Source organism: Nyctibius grandis, chromosome 5, assembly GCF_013368605.1.
Source record: "Nyctibius grandis isolate bNycGra1 chromosome 5, bNycGra1.pri, whole genome shotgun sequence".
Lineage (NCBI taxonomy): Eukaryota > Metazoa > Chordata > Aves > Nyctibiiformes > Nyctibiidae > Nyctibius > Nyctibius grandis.
In genome coordinates, this window is record NC_090662.1 from 35,180,418 (window position 1) to 35,199,899 (window position 19,482).

Genomic DNA, 19,482 nt, shown 5'->3' on the forward strand with positions numbered 1-19,482 from the left:
TCCACCATGAGTGCTCCGCCGATTTTGCAGATTTTCAGAGATTATATACCATAAAGTTATACATAGTCATAAGATTCCCAATAACTCATTTGCATAGTCATGAGATTTCCTGGAACTCATTAATATATGTAAACGTCCGTTCCGCATGCGCAGTCGTTTTCTCTGGTGGTCGTCAGGGGTCTTCAGATGAAGGCTTATAGTCTTCCTCGCTGTGTTCGCTAACTGACCCCTGCTTCTGCGCAAACTCAGTCCAGGGATCACGTAGGTCACGTAGGCTGTGTCCTTCAAGGCAGCTGTTGCAACTCCCTTATCTTTAGGTTTCTGTGCCTCTGTTTTCCCAAGGCCAAGTTGTCTGAAGTGAAATACAGCCATCCTAATTAGAAACTATCTTTTCAAGGCCCAGTTGTCTGAAGTGAGATATACCCATCTAAATTAAAAAAAGACTCCCTTTGTTTATTTATATAACTAGGTTAGTCGAATGTCTAAGGTATTTACAACATCCTCCTTGTTCTTGGGGCCCTCAACCGTTTCACAATCACAGCCTCGTGTTTAATAACCAGGCCTCAGTGCCGCTCCTCTCCCCACATATGCACCTCTCTTCACTCCCAGCGGGAAATCATTGCCCCACCTTTATCCAGGGGCACTAACCACTTATACCTCTTGTGCTAATCCTCCGCTGCCAGCATCTTTCATCACTTTTTCCTCCTCCTGCCACTAGAAGCAGCATGAAATCTAAGCTGTCCAGCAGAGTTTATCAGCTTGAGCTCTGCAGTCTCACCTTCAATATTCACACGCCCCACAATCACAGAGCCATTTATCTATGCCGTGACTCGTCTCACTCCCTTCTTCAGTATTATGTCTACATGACTTTGGTCCTTCCCCTAATTCCTTTCAAAATTATCGACCCTCAACTGCTCCCTTCTCTACTTCTCCTTCCTGAATTTCACAGCCTCTGTAACCCTTTTCCCCATCTTCCCTCCACTGCAGTTAATCATGCAACTACCTCACCAGAAGACAGGGAAAGAAAACCTGTTCATTTAGACAGGCCTAGGTTGGGCATGACCTAATGACAAGCTTATTCAACAATACAGATTCTTTAGCAGTTCAGTAATAGAGCTGACCATGAGCAAAATAAAATGTATTTTACAAGAAACTGTAATTTTTTCTGAACGTGAGCAAGTTTGGTATCAGAGTATCACAGCTCTGCTATCAGAGCAATACCCTTATTGGACCTCAAATACAGGTTCTGAAAGTGTTAAGACACTTTCAAAAGTGAGGAGATACTTTCAAAAAACTGTTCAGAGGCAACATAGAAAACAAAAACATACAAATGAGGATTTTTATATGCACATTTCTAATTACTAGTAGCCTGATATTTTGGTGTGGGAGAACTTAGTGGAGAAGCTGGAAAAAGCAACAATAGAGTGAAATACAAATAGTGTATTTTAGCAAGGCTTTTGAATAGACTAACATGGAAAGTTCTAAAGAATTAAAAAAAAAAATCTCTGATAATGTGGGAGTCCTAGCTTCTGCAGGGGGAAAAAAAGCCTCTGGTGATTAAAATGGAAGAGCAAAGAATGCTCCAATAGAATATAATGAGCAAGATGCCATGACAGGATTTGAGTGATTAAGGACAAAATAAGAGAACTTTATTTGTCTGAGGATGCTAGTTACACATCAGTGGTAGGGACAGTAAAAATAAATTAAATATATCACTTTGTTTTGTGTTTGATCTAAATCAATTGATCATTAAGGAGCCTAACCCAGCAGCCTTTAGTCACCAGAAAAAGAAAAGCAAATAGAATGAGAAGGCAACAAGGCCTATGCTGATTAAAATGCAACTGTTAAATCATTCCCACATTTATAAGAAGTGGGATCAAGGTAACTACAGAAATTATCTGGATTGAAAGTGATGAAAATTCAAGTTTTTACTCAGCTTCTTAATTTCTGCTACTGCACTGAATTAAAAACAGGTCATAATCGGAGCTTATTTTGTAAAAGTATACTGATTATACCAGTGCATATGATGTTCAAATGTCGTCTATTCAACTACAAACTCAAGTAGTAGATTAGGTTTGAAGTTACAATATATTAGTCATTTAAAAATCTACTACAAAAGTCTGAAGCCACATCCTCCAATGACCTAGCTAGTTCAGAGAAGTCTTATTTTTCAGGACTGTCACAATTCATCTCAATATATCCACACCACCAGGACCTCAAATTACTAAAAAAAAAACAAGTGCCACTTATTCTTTTGATAGGCAATACAAGTTAAAACCCCCTTAGAAGCAACATACAACAACTGAAATCAGGCAGGTCAGATAGCCATAATAACAACCCCTAAGAATTTCGTCTTAATGACTCTCAGTAGGAAATAAGCAGCCATACCTGCTAGGTGACACTGGGCACCTTAAAAGGTGTACCAGAAAAGATACGCATCATCTAGATCATGTGAAACCTGAGCGTCATGTTATCTTTGTCAGCATTTTGTAAATTTTTGATAAAATCTATACCACTGCATGTAAAAGTGATCTCATGCTTCCTCAATCAATGCAAAAGTTAACAAGAAATATTCTGTGCCAAAAGCACGACACAAGACATTCTGATTCAATAATGTTGATAATCAGAATGGTGATAAAAAATTTGTGGGCAGAATAGCTCCAAAATCCTTCCCACATACAGCACAGGCAATAGAGCTTACACTAATTAACTTAGAGACAAGATCCTTATTATCCATTATTAAAATCAGCAACTGCTCAGAGCTCATTGATTTCAAATTATGTTGAATCAGCTATAGCATGAGTCATACTGAAGTCTACATACACACCTCTCTCCTCTATAGGTCGCTAACTCTTCTGTTACACTAACTTGAGGCTTACAAATCCACAGAACATTAGTTGTCACTTCACACTTTATACACTTAGAGCTACTCAGAGGAAATGACATAGAAAGCTGCACTTCAAAAATGTCTATGCCAAGCTTTCTCTCTCATGGATAAACAAACCCCGGTGGTTCTGATATCCAGGAGAAAAAAGCTAACTGGAATTTCAAATTCGATACAGAGAAAACAAGCTAAGTTTTTTTCAAAAAAAGACTTAAAAATCCAAAAGCTGAAGGAGTACCTTCCAATGTTTGGAAAACTTCACTGGTGAAGAGAAAGGAGACATTCTAACATTGAGTTAAACTTTACCCGCCTGGACGCGTTCCTGTGTGATATGGTCTAGGCAATCCTGCTCCGGCAGGGGGATTGGACTAGATGATCTTTCGAGGTCCCTTCCAATCCCTAACATTCTGTGGTTCTGTGATTCTGTGAATCTACTATTGGCAAAGAAATTCCGGCTATATGATCTGCTTCTCTGAAGAAACTCATTTGGTTAGTTTATTGAAAGAGCAAGACTAGAACACCAGAATCTCCATTCACAAACTGATTTATGATCTGGATAAATAGTGTTGCTCTCTTTTTATGGATTAAACCAGGCCACATAGAAGATTCAAGATAAATGTTAGTGTAGTTCAACGACCAGATTCTGCCATTTCTATTAAAACCAAACTCATTGGAATTCCCATTATTTTGCTGGCATGTCCATAGGCAGTGGAGTTAGCTAGCTTAAGATTTCAATAAGATACGTAACTCTTAGATTTTTCTCATATCCCTCTCCCTATCCCAATCTCTTCAGAGTCCAGCTTTATTCTGCCCCTCACTGCAGCAACTGCACTTAATTAGAACACAAAGTCTTAGTCAACCCAGGATCAAATTATTTGGAATAAGACACTACGGTAGAAGTCTCACTCCTTTTTATTTCAAAAGATACCCAATTTAGAACCACAATGTCGCCTCTTCACAGAAAAAGCTTTCAAGAGGATTTACCTTCATGAAGAACCTTGAATTGGCCCTACACATACAATCTCAGAAAACAAGAATGCTAGACTTCATTTGCTGTGGTTAATAAACTTGCATGGAATTAAGTTCATTCCTCTTCCTCCAAAAATCTGACTGCAAACTTCAGAACAACTACTAAGTATCATGTTTGAAGAATAAAATGATATCAAAGGTCTAAACCCTTCAACTTCTCAGTGCACCTAGTACAATGCACATATTTTGAGAGTTAAACGAAAATATAACTCATATCCAAAGCTGAAACTGAACTGCAACTATCTTCTGTGTTACTCCAACATATAGAATGAAATCAGGCTCAGGTGGCAGGTTCAGATGCTGAGCCATTGTAATTCCTTGCTGACATCCAAAAAGGGAGCACTTTCTCCTCCTCTCTGCCATCTTCCCCACTTCTTCTCTTACACAAACTCACTGCACCTCTCTGAAACCAACTGAACTTATTCAACAGAGCAAGAAATAAATAAAGTTTGTGGGAGTTAGAGCAGCTCACTCAGGTATTCAAGAAGCACCAGCATCAGCACAACATATAGGGATTAATTTAGTAGTAATATATTGATCAACCTCAATCAAACTCAATCTGAAATCAAACTCAGTACTTCAACAGACTTGTCTTCACAGCCACGCATGGCATTCTTAATAGAATAATACAAGTTACAGCTTAAGGTATGTGCAAAGGAACTGCACGGAGTTCCTCCACTTTTGGTTCCAAGTTCCCACTTGCCTTAAGCCTGGCAGAAAATCGAGAAAGGAAGTTTTCTGCTATTTTAGTGCATTACACTGTATCGTGGAGAGTTCATGGACATCATCATGGGCGATGAGGTCAGAAGACAGCGAGACCCTCTCCTCTTTCCGTACTACATAACTCTCAGACTGGCTCAGATGTCCATGGCACAGGCTAAGCTCCTATGCCCTCCACCACAACAGCACTGACATTTGGTTTACCTCCCTGTGCTAAACTTCATAAACCTAAACTCCCAAAAGCTAACCTTTGGGGGGGCGGGGGGAAGTGAATTGAGCCCATTCAGACAGCTAAATCTGCCAAAGCGAAAGTCAGATGAATCCCTGTGCCAAAAGAGGATGACACATCGGCTACCAAGGGCAGGGAGAAAGACGCAGCAGTCTCAAGTTACAGTTGCAGTTCACTAACAGACTAAAAATCAATCTAAGCCATCTCTTCAAGTACCTTCTTGGCAAGTGATGAGTTTAAAAAACACTGACAGCACTCAAGCAGAGAGGAACAGGGGTCAGATCTAGTCTTTCTCACAATCATATTTTAAAAAAAATACATTGCCTTGTGAAGTTACACTTTTTTTTCCCCCTTGCTTCCCTAGAAATATTCAAGCTTCAGACTAAGAGGAAGAAATAACCATATCAAAGGATGATCATTAAAATGTTAAATATAAGAAAAGTTAACTTCCAACTTTAGTTACATACTGAAGAGAACTATGCAGGTTAGAGAACATATCTGTCAAGTAGCTTAAGGCTTCTTCCATTTCTTTTCAAGCTACTTCTGTAATCCGACAACCTAAAGCATCTGAACAGCCACATCAAAACATTTAAACTTATTGTTAAAGATGCAACTTTAAGGACACAGTCTATGCTTTAACATACTGTATCTTAAAGCACATTCTAAAAATGGTTGTTTCAGTGCTTTTGGATGAAGCATCCTTCTCAAATTCTATAAAACATGTAACTTGAATAAAAAAACCTCCAAACTTAACTACTAAGCACATGTGCCAGTTTTTATTACAAGTTACATCATGCGTATTACTGTGCAGCAAGTTTTATTTATCAAAAATAATTAATTTATCAGTAACTTTTCAGACTATATTCAGATAGGCTTTTTACCAATGTTCGCAAGTCTCTATTTAAGGAAGCAACGTAACTGAAAAAAGTCTACTCTTTGCAATAACACTTGAGTCTACAATTTTAAAAACATAATAGAACAGGAGAAAGACCAGCTAAAGGTAACCATAATATAAGCTGGTGAAATGCATGTGAATCAATCAAAATATTTTGCTTCGTAACCTTGCTAAACAGCAAAAAGTTCTATCAGCTACACCTGTCTGCAATCAAATAATAAAGTACTATTTAATAACAGATCCTACCTAAAAGCAGCTTCCCAAAAGCAGTTCATTCCACAAACATCAGAGGGCAGCATCCAATAGGAATTCCAGAAAGATACAGACAAATTCTTACACCTAACAGAATAAGAGAAAAATAACCTATATAAATGTTACTGATTTTATGGCAAAGTTAAATGGATTACTTTCTACCTCATACATTAACTTGAATAGTTAATTACCTGGACGAAGATTGGCTATGTAATGGAACTTGGATAATACAAAAGAGGAGGTATTAGGTGCCAGCCAGGAGGAATCTTTATAAGGAAGAATGGTCCCCATCCTTTAGCCTTTCCTCTCCATATATTTTCAGAGTGAGAAAAACAGAGGGGCTGGAATTTTTGAGGGTCATTCTGTGCTCTTGGCTTTGTGTAAGTCCGTAGGTAGAGTGAATGGCCACACTTACTGCTGGAAAGAACTCCATCTTTGCAATACCTTTGTCTACTTCAAGCAGAAGAGCGAGTAGAACATTTGATTTTCAAAGTTACATTGTCCATTTAAACATAACCCCTATTCATCCATGGCTCTGGTGCAAACCTGCAAAGCTGATTTTTAAGAAAAAACAGAGCTTTTCAGCACCAACAAATTCCATTGTTTCATAACAAGAGGTAAATGCAATACAGAAATAATCACCACATCCGGCAAATTTTCCTTCTCCATACTAATGACGAGACTAATGATTTATTGACTTGTGCTACACTAACAACAAAAAGCAGGTTTTACAAGTCCACCACTACATTTTATGCAACAGTAATATAGGAAATATTTTAAAAGAGCAATAGAAGTGTATTTTCAAAGGTTCTGGTGAAGAAATCAAGATTTAAAATCTTAAATGAGCAAGTAGAATATTGCAAAGCAAGGGGTATACTCTTAAGTGACTTCCTCTGCTCCCTCTTCCTGCCCTGGTGACACAATGCCAATAGTGTTTATCCTCCTTTGAAAGTTTGTATCTGTGAATGAAAGATGTGCAAGAAGAAAACCCACACAAAAGCTTGATGATTAAAAGGTATTTAAGGACTACAGCTCAGAACTCTACTGGAAGCTGTCTTCACGAGTTTGAAATTAATCATCATCATCCTGGTAGGGCTATCTGGTATTTGTAAAGGCCAATGTTTTGCGAATACCAGATTTAATAGATTAACGTAGCATCAAAAATAGCAAGCTGTGTAATTTCTTCTTTTTTCAACACTTGAGAAAAATGACTTCATAAACACAGTTTCACAAAGCCTCACTAAGTGTTGGGGGGTGGAGCAGCTCTCTGGTAGAGATTGCAGGAAATCCTCGTATCCTGTAGATACATGAGTTTGCAAGAATTAGTCAAGTAATTTTATCTCATGACTTAAGAATGGTCTCCACAAACAAATATCCAGGTACAAAAAAGGACAATGTAGATTGTAACTGGGATATCTGCACTCCTCTGGGGAAAGTAAATGGTATAAAACCACAAGTTCTCTCTGCCAGATTCTTTCTTCCGTTAATCTTTGTGGCTTTTGAAGTTTCTTTAAAACTTCAAGGCACATTAAGACCACGCGCTTATCTGAAGAACAATCTTTACCATCTCCACTGTGTACCTTTTTGAAGTAACTGTTTCTCATTAATTTTAGGATAAAAGACTAGTCTCAAAAAGAGTTTTCTGGTTTGGAAGATTATTATCTTAATATTATTATTACAGGGGATTCCTCTTCCAGCTGTAAAGAGCTGTGTTTTTCTTAGCTGCCTTGAGCTACTGTCCTATCCAGACTACCAAGGCAAGAGGCAAGCTTGAATTAATGCCAAAGCCAGTCATTTCTCTGACACACTAGGCCTTTCCAATATACTGTTTAGTATGATGACAAGGCTGTCAGCCTTGGATTTGATTCATAAATTTCATGTTTGAAACAAAAATGTCACTAGGATACATATATATGTAATTTACCTGATGTTAGACTAAGACTTTTTTCCCACCAACAGAAGTCTCTCTCAACTGACCATACGCTACCATATTCCATAAAGCTTTCACAAACAAAGTATTAAGAGACTAGAATCATGGGACAGCATTTTCTTCTTGCTATTCACAAGAAGATTGTTGAAATGCCACTCATGAAGACTTTTTTTTACTTGAAATAAAACTTGAGAAAAGCTTAGACTACAAATAAGTACCACAAGTGCTTTAGAAAGCTAGGGAGATACACTGTTATCTGTTTATCAAACAGGCACAGTCATTGTTACCTGAGAGAGGTTACCAGTCAGACAGGAATAGTCACCTTCAGCATTAGGGAGGGATATTTTGCTCACATCTATTATAGGTTATGTGATTAAAGGCCAGTCTTCACAAATAGAAAGCAGAAAATAACGTCAGCTGAAGGAAACACAGCAATCTAATCCAGGCACATGGAACACCCTGACCCAGCCCCAATGTAGGAGAGCAGTCAGCCCATGGGGCAGGAAGAAGATCCACCAGATGAGACAACAGGAGAGGCTTTCCAGACCACTTTACCGACTGCCTACAGGGGTTACTGCCCGCAAGGGATGCAGGGCTCACTGTAGGATCAAGGTGGACTGGGGAGGAATGAGAATGCAAAAATGGAGAGAAAAGGATCCAGTCACATGAAACAGGGTGCCAGTCAGTATGACTGGCCGTGTTATGTGCCTGATCACCATCCTCCTTATTAAGCTCACCTTCTGTCTTCCTGGGTGAAGGGGGGCTCCATTCCACGTGCATGCATGTGCAGAGAGGTCCAAGTGCCAGGAAATGAAAAGGTGGTCACAGATCATACGGGCCCATGAGCCTGCAGTGCCAGAAACTAGAGAGACGTGCGTGCACATAGCACGTGGTTGAGCATTTTGGTGCACGTAATCACTAGCAAGTATCAAGCCAGACTAGCCCGCAAGCAGAGCAAGAGGCTTGGGAGCCAAGTACCAGATGGGACATAAGGCTGGGCCAGACTCTGCAGAGATCAGAGGGTCTAACCTACTGAAAGAACCTCTCTCTCAACGTAGCCACAAGAGACTAGTGCCTGACGGATGGCTACTAGAAGGACCAGAAGGTCCAAGCCAACCACCAGAAAGGCCCGAGGGTTTGAGGGCTGGCTAATGTTAAGGCCATAAGTCTGGACCAACTACCCGAAAGAGCCATTTGCATGAGGCAGTCCCATGACCAGCTGCCACAAGGCTAAGGCCAGTAACTGGAAGAATCCAATATACATCTGTGCACATGTGTGCCTGTCTAAGAGGGTCCAAGTACCAGCAACTGAATTGGGAGCTGCAAGCCTCACAGGTTTGCATGCCCAGGCCAGCAACAGGGGAGACCAGGGGATCAGGAGCCAGTTCCTGGACAGACTGAGTGTCTTAAGGCCAGTTACTGGAGGGATCCACGCTGTATACATTAAGATACTTTTCACTATAAGTCTTTCACCCTGACCAGCCAGCGAAGGGAACAGGATCAGGCTGCTTGTGTTGTTTGTGGTTGCACAAGCGCTGTTTTCTCTGTGTTAATCTCTGTGGCCAGCCACATATGTATGCACTGTGGGCATATGTGCCTATCGGGAATATATGCTCAGCTTTGCTACTGGTTGGACCCAGGGACATGAAGTTGCAGCAGCCTTGCCTCCATTGTACTTCTGGGTTGGAAAACTCCTAACACCAACCACTGTCAAAAATATTAAAACAAAGTAATATAAAGTTTTTAAAATCATTGGTATCATAGAAAAGCATTCTCAAAGATCTGTTTGCCAGTTCAAGGTATCTCTCCTTAAGCAACCAGCCATTTCATAATTACCTTTATCAGGTAATTTAGCTTCAACACCACTGGACAGTAAAAATTATAGTCTTGCAGACATAGCAAAGGTGTCTATATTGTGACCTCAAAAGAAGAATACTTTTCAGAATTAAAGGACAACTTTAAATTTGTGCAAAAAATACACAGCAACACACAAGTCACGTTCATGAAGACTGAGGCCCTGTGCTCAGGCAAGTCAAGCTTTTACCACAAGGAATCCCCAAACAGTCAGCGGTTAAAAAAAAAAAGTCCTTTTGTTAAGTGCACTGGTGGGCTTACTGTTAATGGAGATCAGTTTTCAAGTATACTTTTCAGTCCGTGTGACATCTTATACTACTGTAACTTCACAGCGAATTTAGCAGTAGGTCCAAACGGCGAGGGCTGCAGTCACGACTACTGCCTTCCCGGCGGTATTGCACTAACAGTCTAAGTCTACTCAACCGCAAGGATCAACTAACAGAGACAGACTGGTGTCTCTCCTGCAGCGTAACCCACCATGTGCAGCAAAACAGGAAGGACACATTTTTTAGTTCCTTCCTGCTCACAATCACGGGAGTAAAAATTTGGGAAGACAAGAGATGCTCAGTTCAACTCCCGAATGCACTGAGAATTTCTGAGTCATATCAACAGCTTTTCCTGAACATTTGCAGCAATACTGCAAATTCGTCATGATGTATTTTGTCAGAGAAGCAATGGCTTTATTAGATAGGAGACAGCAGATGTAATGTTAAATGGCTGACACAGGACAAACTTTTTTAACGGGAAAAATCCTGATAATGTTTCATTAATTTACAACATTTTTATGTAAAATAACATTTGCTAGCCAACTTAACTGCTTGACAAATTTAGCAATTTTTAAATAAAGTTTCAACTTCAAATTGTTCAATGTTTCATCCTTTTTAAAGTTTTAGTCATATTTTGAAATGCTTAGACAGTTTCTAGACCAATTTCTTAAGGCATGAGAGTAGTTGAGAAGCATTCTGGTGAAACTGCTGGTTACGTTCTGACACAGAGGAAAACACAGAATCAACCAGGTTGGAAGAGACCTCTGGGATCATCGAGTCCAACCATTGCCCTGACACCACCCTGTCAACTAGACCATGGCACTAAGTGCCATGTCCAGTCTTTTCTTAAACACATCCAGAGATGGTGACTCCACCACCTCCCTGGGCAGCCCGTTCCAATGTCTAATGACCCTTTCTGAAAAGAAATTCTTCCTAATGTCCAACCTGAACCTCCCCTGGTGAAGCTTGAGGCTGTGTCCTCTTGTCCTATTGCTAGTTGCCCGGGAGAAGAGGCCAACTCCCACTTCACTACAACCTCCCTTCAGGGAGTTGTAGACTGCAATAAGGTCACCTCTGAGCCTCTCCAGGCTAAACAACCCCAGCTCCCTCAGCTGAGCACAGTGCAAGGAAAGAACAAACTACCTATTACAACCACCCTCCTCTGCTGTCTAAGCTTGTGGGTGTACTTCCTACACTTCCATGCACTATAATCCACTTAACTCTCCCTTTGCCAGGATAGTTAGAGAGCAAGAGACAGATACAGTCAGATATCAGTGCGGCACATAACAAAACAGTATGGCTGGCTGCATGAAAATGCTGAATTACAGCATAATGGAAAAACGGTTCATTTTAATAGGGTCAAATTCATTGACCTCACTGAACTCACAGAACTGATGACAGACTCATTCCTGCTCTACTTCTCAAACTTGCCATTAGGATAGCACTTTTTTTGGATCTGAATAGAAAGATGAACATTACTTGCCTAATTGAAGTGGCAATATTGATAAAATTAACTGAAGATTCACTTCTCATAAGCACAGCCTGCTAATTAACTTATCAGAAAGCATGTGGAGAAAGACTTGAAAGGATACTCCACAGACAGCAGATTATAGCACTATTAAATGACATACATGTAGCAAACATGCATTTATTCACTCTATTTTTTTTCATTTTTTCACAGCTGCCTTCATCCATAAATCATACTAGCAAAGAAAAAAAGGCTGACTACATATGTCGGCTTTTGATTGACTTTATCTTCTGGAAGTAGACACTTCAATATTTCCTTTTTTTCAAGCTCAGATCTATTGTTCGTTTACCTCATATATGACAGTACTGACTATTCATTACTACTTTTCACACTGGAATGAATAATCAGGAGGACAATTTACCTTCAACGTTAATCCATCTTCACAGCTAAACCCCAGCTTTAGGATTTAGGTAATAAATTCTTGAAACGCGTTTCAGCTATTTACATCAAGTTTCAAGACACAAGGCTTTAGTTTCTAGTCATCTTGCTCCTCAGGCTACTGTAGCCTTTGAAACAAACAACTCCTTACCGAAGTGATTACCCAACAAGCTCCCCTGAACTACTATGTTTATTGGAGGATCTTGCCTCAACCTGTAATTCTAGTTTCAATATGGTACTTCCTTTTTAATTAAAGATTTTCTACTTAAAAGCGTCATCACTATTGCAAAATTCTTCCAGGTGCGGTATGCTTAAGCTTTCAATAAAGCTTGCAGTTTTCATGGTTGCATGCTTCTGAAAACTACCAGAAATCTGGACTTCCTCCTCTCCCCGGCCCCCATCACAGAGTGTGATTGAGCTCTTTCTGCCCTTATGTCACATACTAAACTAGATTATTCAGGCAAAGAAAACCCTTCTTGGCTAAAGAGAAGAGGAAATCACTGCTGAGTGCATAAACGCCTTCAGATGGCAGTTACATTTGCTTTTCCAAACTGTATTTTAAAGCTATCAGTGAAAACAGCTGAAGCAACTCATTACTGAATGTTACTACTAACACATACGAAACGTAAACTTCAAGAATGATTAGAAGGTTATCTGAACGCAATTTTCTCTATATGGTTATGAACCCTTTAGGATATTACAGGATCACAAGACAGACAGAAGTGGGCATAAAACAGCCATGTGGTTGTCATGCTCAGTCTCTACTAAAGAAACAGCTGCACCATAAAAACTGGAAAACACCAATACCTTCACCAAGATGTGTGTATCAGTTACACAAGAGAACATAATACAATTTAACACTTGAGAATAACTGAAACATACATCTAAACCAACATGCAGCAGGGCACTTCTTAACTGCCACACGACAGATTTTTCCCTTAAAAGCCTTTTAGGGACTGTTCTAAGGGACTGACTCACACCTGAGTTTTGCACACACTGTTTGCGCAAACACCTTATAAACGTCAATAATTTACAACAGGATGATGTTCATCCTGAGCCCTCAGTTTGACAGCAGTTTACAGGTGTAGTGGGCTTGTGGGGCAGGGTTTTGGTAGCAGGGGGGCTACAGGCACGTGTCAAACAGACACTGATTTTGCAATGAGATATGCCCCCATGAAACTGTACACACAGAAATTATTTGCCGCACTCAAGACCTTTGGAAAATAACTTTCTCGGTTTGTAAAGCTTTTCCACTTTGCAACACAGGGCAGATTTATATCTCATATCACCTCACTGTTGCAAGCAAGAAGCTTGTTGCACCTTGTTGGGCTTCTCCTCCACCACTATCTTTGTCTTAAAAACTACACTCCAGTACAAATACTAAAAAAGAAAAAAGTACAGCTTTTAAAATAAACTTGGTTCTTCTTTTGCTAATCAGGGGCATGATGCACCTGAAAGTACTTTCAATGTTTACTAATAAAAATTATTTAGATTATCACCTTTTACCCAAGACAAGTTTTTTTTCATGTAAATTGCGTATTTTCTTTAGTAAAACAAATATCATATATATGATTTTTTCCTCACATCTCTATTTAAAATTGATTTATTAAACCAAAGAAATCTTTCATAAAACTGTTAAACTTAATTCTTTTATTCCAGTTATCTTCTTCAGAACTAGCAGATTTCAGCTTCTCACAATGAGTTTTTAATCACGAACTAGAAGTGAGGAACAAGCATCCTCACATTTTTTTCAAGTCATTATCTGTATTAATCCAAACTAAAGCAAAAACATGGGGAAAAGTATTCTCTGAAGTAGTTACACCAGTCAAAAGCTGAGTTTCACGTTTCTGCTGACTCCACCCCTAGCAACTCAGAATACTGTTTCATGGTGTTTTGATTAAGTCAGAGCTTCTGTCACCCTGCCATCCTCCATAACTCCTTTGCACCAGCACCAACACTTTTGTAATGACATGAGCCAGTTCGGAGCGCTGAGCTGGCCAAAACCTAGGCAGTTCTCAGGCAGGTCAGCCTGCCAGATCACCTCACTGGTGAGATCAGAGGAGCCCAAGCAGCGTAAGGAGGGGGAGTGCCAGAGTGTGTGCAGCACTGGGAAGGAGGGACAGTCACCAAACCATCAAACTTACATCGCTTTAAACCGCTGTGGAATGTAAGCGGAATCAGAGATAAACTTTCCCAGAAAGGCCTGGTCTTAGTTTCTCCTCCATCTTTAGTAAGAGATTTCTTGTCACTCCTCTTTTCCTGGCATTAGCATTTTGGTAGCCACAGGTGGACAGGATCAGGAACTAATCTAAAGGAGAACTAGTGTTTTTTCATTCCGTATTTTATGCTGGATCACACAAAATTTCTGCTGACAGGACACAAGCAACAGAAATTCGCAGCTACGCAGAGCATGAGCTGCTCACATATACACCACTTTAACTGCGGAATGGACCTCGCAGTTCCCTGTGAGAAGACTGGCTTTATTAAAGTATCCCATAATAAGTATTTTTGCTTAAACTTATATTTGATAATCATGAAGTTATCAAGTTTCAGAACTGAGTAACACCCTGAAAGTGTCTTAGCTTGGGAAAAGAACACGCACCCTCCTCGCTTCATCTACCTTGCTGCAACACGGAAGCAGCCGGATTCGGACACGGGACGAAGGCGCAGGGCAGCTCCCCTGGCAGCGCGCCGGCCTCCTCCAGCTCCGCCGCTGCCCTGCCCCGCCGCGCACACAAAACATGCAATACTGCTTCTTAAAGTCTTCTTTTCTGTTTGTTTTTTCTCTTTCAACCTCCGTTCCCCGGTACCCGGCCCGCGGGATGATGCCGGGGCTGCTCGGGAGGGAGCACACAGCGACGCCACCACCCCCGCTCCCTCCCAAAGCACTTCCCGCCTCCACCCCGCCGCCAAAGCCAAGCGGCCGTGAGGGCGCTGCCAGCCGGCACCGAGCAGCCGGGGGCGCCCGCGGCCCCCGTGGGGGGCGAGGGCGAGCGCCGAGCCCCGCTCCGCCCGCGGGAGAGCGGCCAGCGCGCTCCCGTGCCTCGCCGGCCCTCCCCGCAGGAATGCGGGGGGAACCACCGCCCGCCCGCGCCCCCGCCTCCCCCGCCCGGCCCCGGCCCCCGCGTCCCGTACCTGCCGGCCCCCGCCTCCGCTCGGCCCGCACTCCCCGCCGCCCGGCCGCCGGGCGAAGCGGGGTCTGGGGCCTGCAGCTGCCGGCCGCCGCCGGGCTCCTGCTCCAGGGAGAGGGCTAGCTGGCTGAGGCCGTAGAGCAGCGAGCAGACGCCGCAGCCCAGGCACAGCAGCGCCACCCGCGCGAACCGCCTCATCCTCCCGCGCCGGCCCCGGCGGCGGCGCCAGGCGGCGGCCGGGGCCCAACTGGCAGCGCGAGCCCCAACGCACGCGGCGGCGGCACGAGCCCCGGCATGCGAGAGGCGGGGCCGGGCACGGCGGGGCGGGACGGCCGGGGGCGGGGCGAGCCCTGAGGCGCCCGCAGGGAGCCAGGTGCCGCCGGTGGGGCGGAGCGGAGCGGGTGGGAGGCCGAGCCTCAGGGGGCGGAGCGGGGGGGAGGCCGAGCCTCAGGGGGCGGAGAGGGAGTGTCGTGGCGGCTAAAGATCCCCGTTTAATTGCCCCGAACAGGAAGAAAGCTGTAAGTTCCCTTTCACCGCTGCAGATAGCCCGGGGGCGGGCGGGGAGCCTGGGGGTCGCCGCTGCCCTCGGTGTGCCGGCTGGGCCCGGTCCCCTGAGAAGGTGCTTGCCTCCACCGGGTCCCTGTGGTCAGCCTGGTCTCGCTGCCCGCTCAGACCTCTGGAAAACCCGTCCCTAGGAAAAAGTCGAGAGAAGAAATGTCCCAGGCAGAGGCAGAGGCAGCGTCCAGTCGTGACAAGCTAGAAGGCCGCAGGCTCAGCGCACAAGTGTCTCACCTTGTCTTCGTTAAGGGCAAAAGTGAGGCTAAAGTCCCCTGAAAATGACACTTTTTTGCTCCCACTCCAACGTTTCTGTTGTGGTATCTTGGATTTTCCCATGTAAAAGCTTCACAACTGCCTCTTCACAAGGATATTCCCTTATGTTCGTTAGGCAGCTGGGGTTACACAGGTGTCCTTTCTCCTTGTAGAGACACAATCTGAGTGTGCAAATCGTTTTGGACCCCAGTCCCCCTCCCTCCTCTGGCCTTGGCATGGGGGCCACTGCACAGCACCCTGGCCCGGGGAGCGGGTCCCAGCTGGGCATTGGGCCAAGCGGCTGCTGGGCTGGAGAAGCTTGGTGAACTGGGCCTGAAGGATTCGTTTGTGGTCACTAGCAAAGAGAGGGTTGTCTTGGCTCACCAAGTCATGCTTCTAGAGAACAAGAAGTAGGTGTGAGAAGCGGCGCACCAGGAGAAGAAATAACAGGTGTGCGTCCTGCTACACGGGGAGATGTTTGTTGGGTTTCAGCTGAATCCAATACAGGACCACATCCCCTCTCTCTGGCCCAGTCTGCTGAGCAAAGGTCTAACAGCCTAACCCACTACTGCCAAGGCAAGTGTTTTAAAGCCATCAGTTAGTGCTTCTCCCTCAGCTCTTGACATTGTTGGTTTTTTTTTTTAAAAAAAAGACAAATTTGAATTCATTCTGCTTGCTTTTTTGTCCTTACAGTGCATTTGGCTCACATTTTCTCTACAGACTGGACTTTTTTTCTCTGAGTAACACCCTGAAAGTGTCTTAGCTTGGGAAGACTTACTTTAAAATAAGTGATGACATCCCCACTTAATCACATGAATTCAGGACCCTGCATTTTAAGAAAAATGCCAATATGATTTACAATAAAGCTTAAAAAAAAAAGTTCTGTTGTAGATTCTGGGGTCTGAGTGTGTATATGATATGTGAATGCCCATAAAACCTGAGCCGTAGCTTACTGCTGCTCTTGGCTGTGTTTAAAAGAAGGGGGAAAGCAGAATGCCAGCTGCCGACTCTAGTAGCTGGAAGAGAAGTAATGACAAAATTGTCCTGCCAAAATTGTTCATCACCTCTTCCTCAAAACAAAAGTAGGAAGTGAGGAAAAAAGGTGGCCCTCAGAAATACTGGCTACTCAACGATGTTTGTAGTGCAGATACCAGGATGATTACTAAGGGGTGCAAGCAGGGAAACTGGGACTGGGAAAAGAAATAGACTCCAAGAGAAGTAAGGAACTAGGAAGGATGAGGAGCAAAGATGAGGATTCAGGGCCAATTATGGCAGGGCGATGATGGGAGAGTCACAGATGAAATGGGGGAAGATTAGTAAAAAGGACTCTAGAAAGAATTTGCTTAATGAAGTAAGGGTAATTTACGTTGGTAAGATCCACGTGCTGGCATGCATCACAGAAAGAACCAGCTCTGAAAGTGCCACTCAAAGCCTTAGCTGGGCTTTCTGCCCCTCTGTTTTCTGTTCCTCCATGCTTTCTGCCGCAACGGATGAACTTGCCGTTCTGCCAGCTTTCCCGAATCTGTGTTCACGTTCAAAACCTGGCTTATTGCTCTCATTGCGTATCTGCCTGCAGACCTGTATCAAGAATTCGCTCGCTGTCCCATTTCACAACCCCTTACATATACTATCAAGTCCATATGGCAGGGAATAAGTAACATAGCAATATGAGATTCAGAGTGGAGAGGGACAATGGAGTATTTACTGACAGTGAGCATAAAAGCGAAGACCAGTTAGCCCATGCTGAGGTGTGACACTTGCCTTCTGTATTGAAGAGTGTTCCTGTCAGGGAAAATGAGGTCCAAAGGGTGTTATAGAGGGACCAAGAGTAAATGTAGCAGCTGTGCAGCAATAATGCTTTCATGCTTCAGAAGAAGAAAGCATAGATGAGAAAAGAAGAAATCAAGAGTGCTAAAGAGAGATGACAGGGAGAAAAAAATTATTTTTGGATTATCAATCATACCATTTCCCAGATAGGAATTTACAGGATTCTCTTCATTCAGTGCTGTCCAGTAATGTCTGAATAATTAATGAGTGAGAATGTACCTGCAGTGCTCTAAAAATATAACTGAGGCACTGTCATACAGAAAGTTAGTCTCTCTTAAGGTATCTGATGTGATTGGGGAGAAAGAAACAGATAAACTTACACACACACAAGCCTTTTTTCACAATGCAAAATCTGTCCATTTAATCTAACTATCAGTTGGTTTGATAAAAGATAAAATGCCTCTCACTAGAAACTCAGCCTTGTGAATAACAAAGATAAGCAAAAGTGACTGGAATGTCATACCTAGGTTATATCACTGAGAAAAACACTATCAGACGATATCCAATTAGCTAATTCAGCTTTTAAAACTCTTTAAAGGGAAATATTATGTATCTTTATTACTCACCATAAACAGTTAATGAACAATAGATAACATTTTATGCTATAACATTTGCTAGTCTTTAATAAATCTAATGGTGCAAGGTTCTCTCCATTTGTTACTAATTCTAAATCTTGAAATCCTTTTCTTGACTGAAATTTAGTTACTTAATCACAGTAATTTTTGTATCTTTAGGATTCAATTCTATTTACCATGTCCAGAAAACAGCTGAAATCCAGAAAACAGTAATCTTAGTGAACTACAGACGTTAAATAAGTAGTTAGGACAATTGATTTTTTTTTTTAAAGAATCAGCATCTTATATACTTCTGCAACTGTGTTCAAGGGTCATAAGAGCAGTTCCTGTATGCTAGCAAATTAAACCAAAATTCTAACCACTCATTAGATCAAGAGATAAATCAGATCAACTGAAAAAAAAAAAGAGAATTATTCACAATTACGGAAGGGGATAATCTGATGCAACAGAGCGAACAAAGAGAGAAATCAGTTTCCACTCCAACTTTCTGCTAATTAAAAACCCCAGTCCTAATCAGATGCATTTGTATCATTCCTTCTGGTTTTGTTCTTTCAGGAAGTTAAACCATTAGTTCAGTTGGCAAAGCAATAAGATGTTGGGCTGACAGATTTGTGTCAATGCTGCCTCGTGTGCAGACCAGTCAAGGGTTTTTCAAAGGCAAAGGCGCTTTCTTTGATGTTCACGTGCCCTTTCGTACAACCTGCAGCATCAATGCTTTGCTATGCTGGATTGCAAGGTTGGGTAAGTGAGGGGAAACTGCTTTACTGCCATGTGTTGTGCATATGGTATCATCAGACTTCTTGGTGCAATGTCCCTTTTCTGTTGCTGCCAGACATAATTTTTCTTTCCTTTCAAGTCATTTTTAAGACAAGGATTTAGTTTGTTACGACTGCTTTCTACTTTTATTGTATCTACTCTTCAAATTGCCCTATATTAGCTCCCAATGTTAAAAAAGTGTTAATAAAAATTCTCAAAATCAATTTTTATTGATGACCAAAATATTATTGTCATCCCCCATTTCTTCCCTTTTTAGCTCTCATTGTTTTGCATTGTAGTGTGCGTTTAACCTATTTAGACTATAAGCAGGAGCTTATTTTGCAGCTACTCTTGGTATCAGCAGTATACACACCTGAGGACAATAGCACACAAAATTAAATAAGCTGCATTGTAAGCA

General features: G+C 42.2%; 1 protein-coding gene across 2 annotated transcripts in view; it reads right to left on the bottom strand.

Annotated features, from left to right (window-relative positions):
• Positions 1-15,307, bottom strand: part of GXYLT1 (glucoside xylosyltransferase 1) — a 32,360-nt gene extending 17,053 nt beyond the window's left edge. The window contains exons 1-2 of one of the 2 annotated variants that reach the window (XM_068401367.1): positions 15,101-15,307; positions 6,004-6,096 (exon numbers count right to left, since the gene is read on the bottom strand). In XM_068401367.1, the coding sequence (XP_068257468.1) occupies positions 6,004-6,096; positions 15,101-15,294 (287 nt within the window). In that variant the 5' untranslated portion in view covers positions 15,295-15,307. The remainder of the gene's footprint in view (positions 1-6,003; positions 6,097-15,100) is intronic. The other variant, XM_068401366.1, reaches the window with a different exon arrangement.
• Between the last annotated feature and the right edge of the window lie 4,175 nt (positions 15,308-19,482).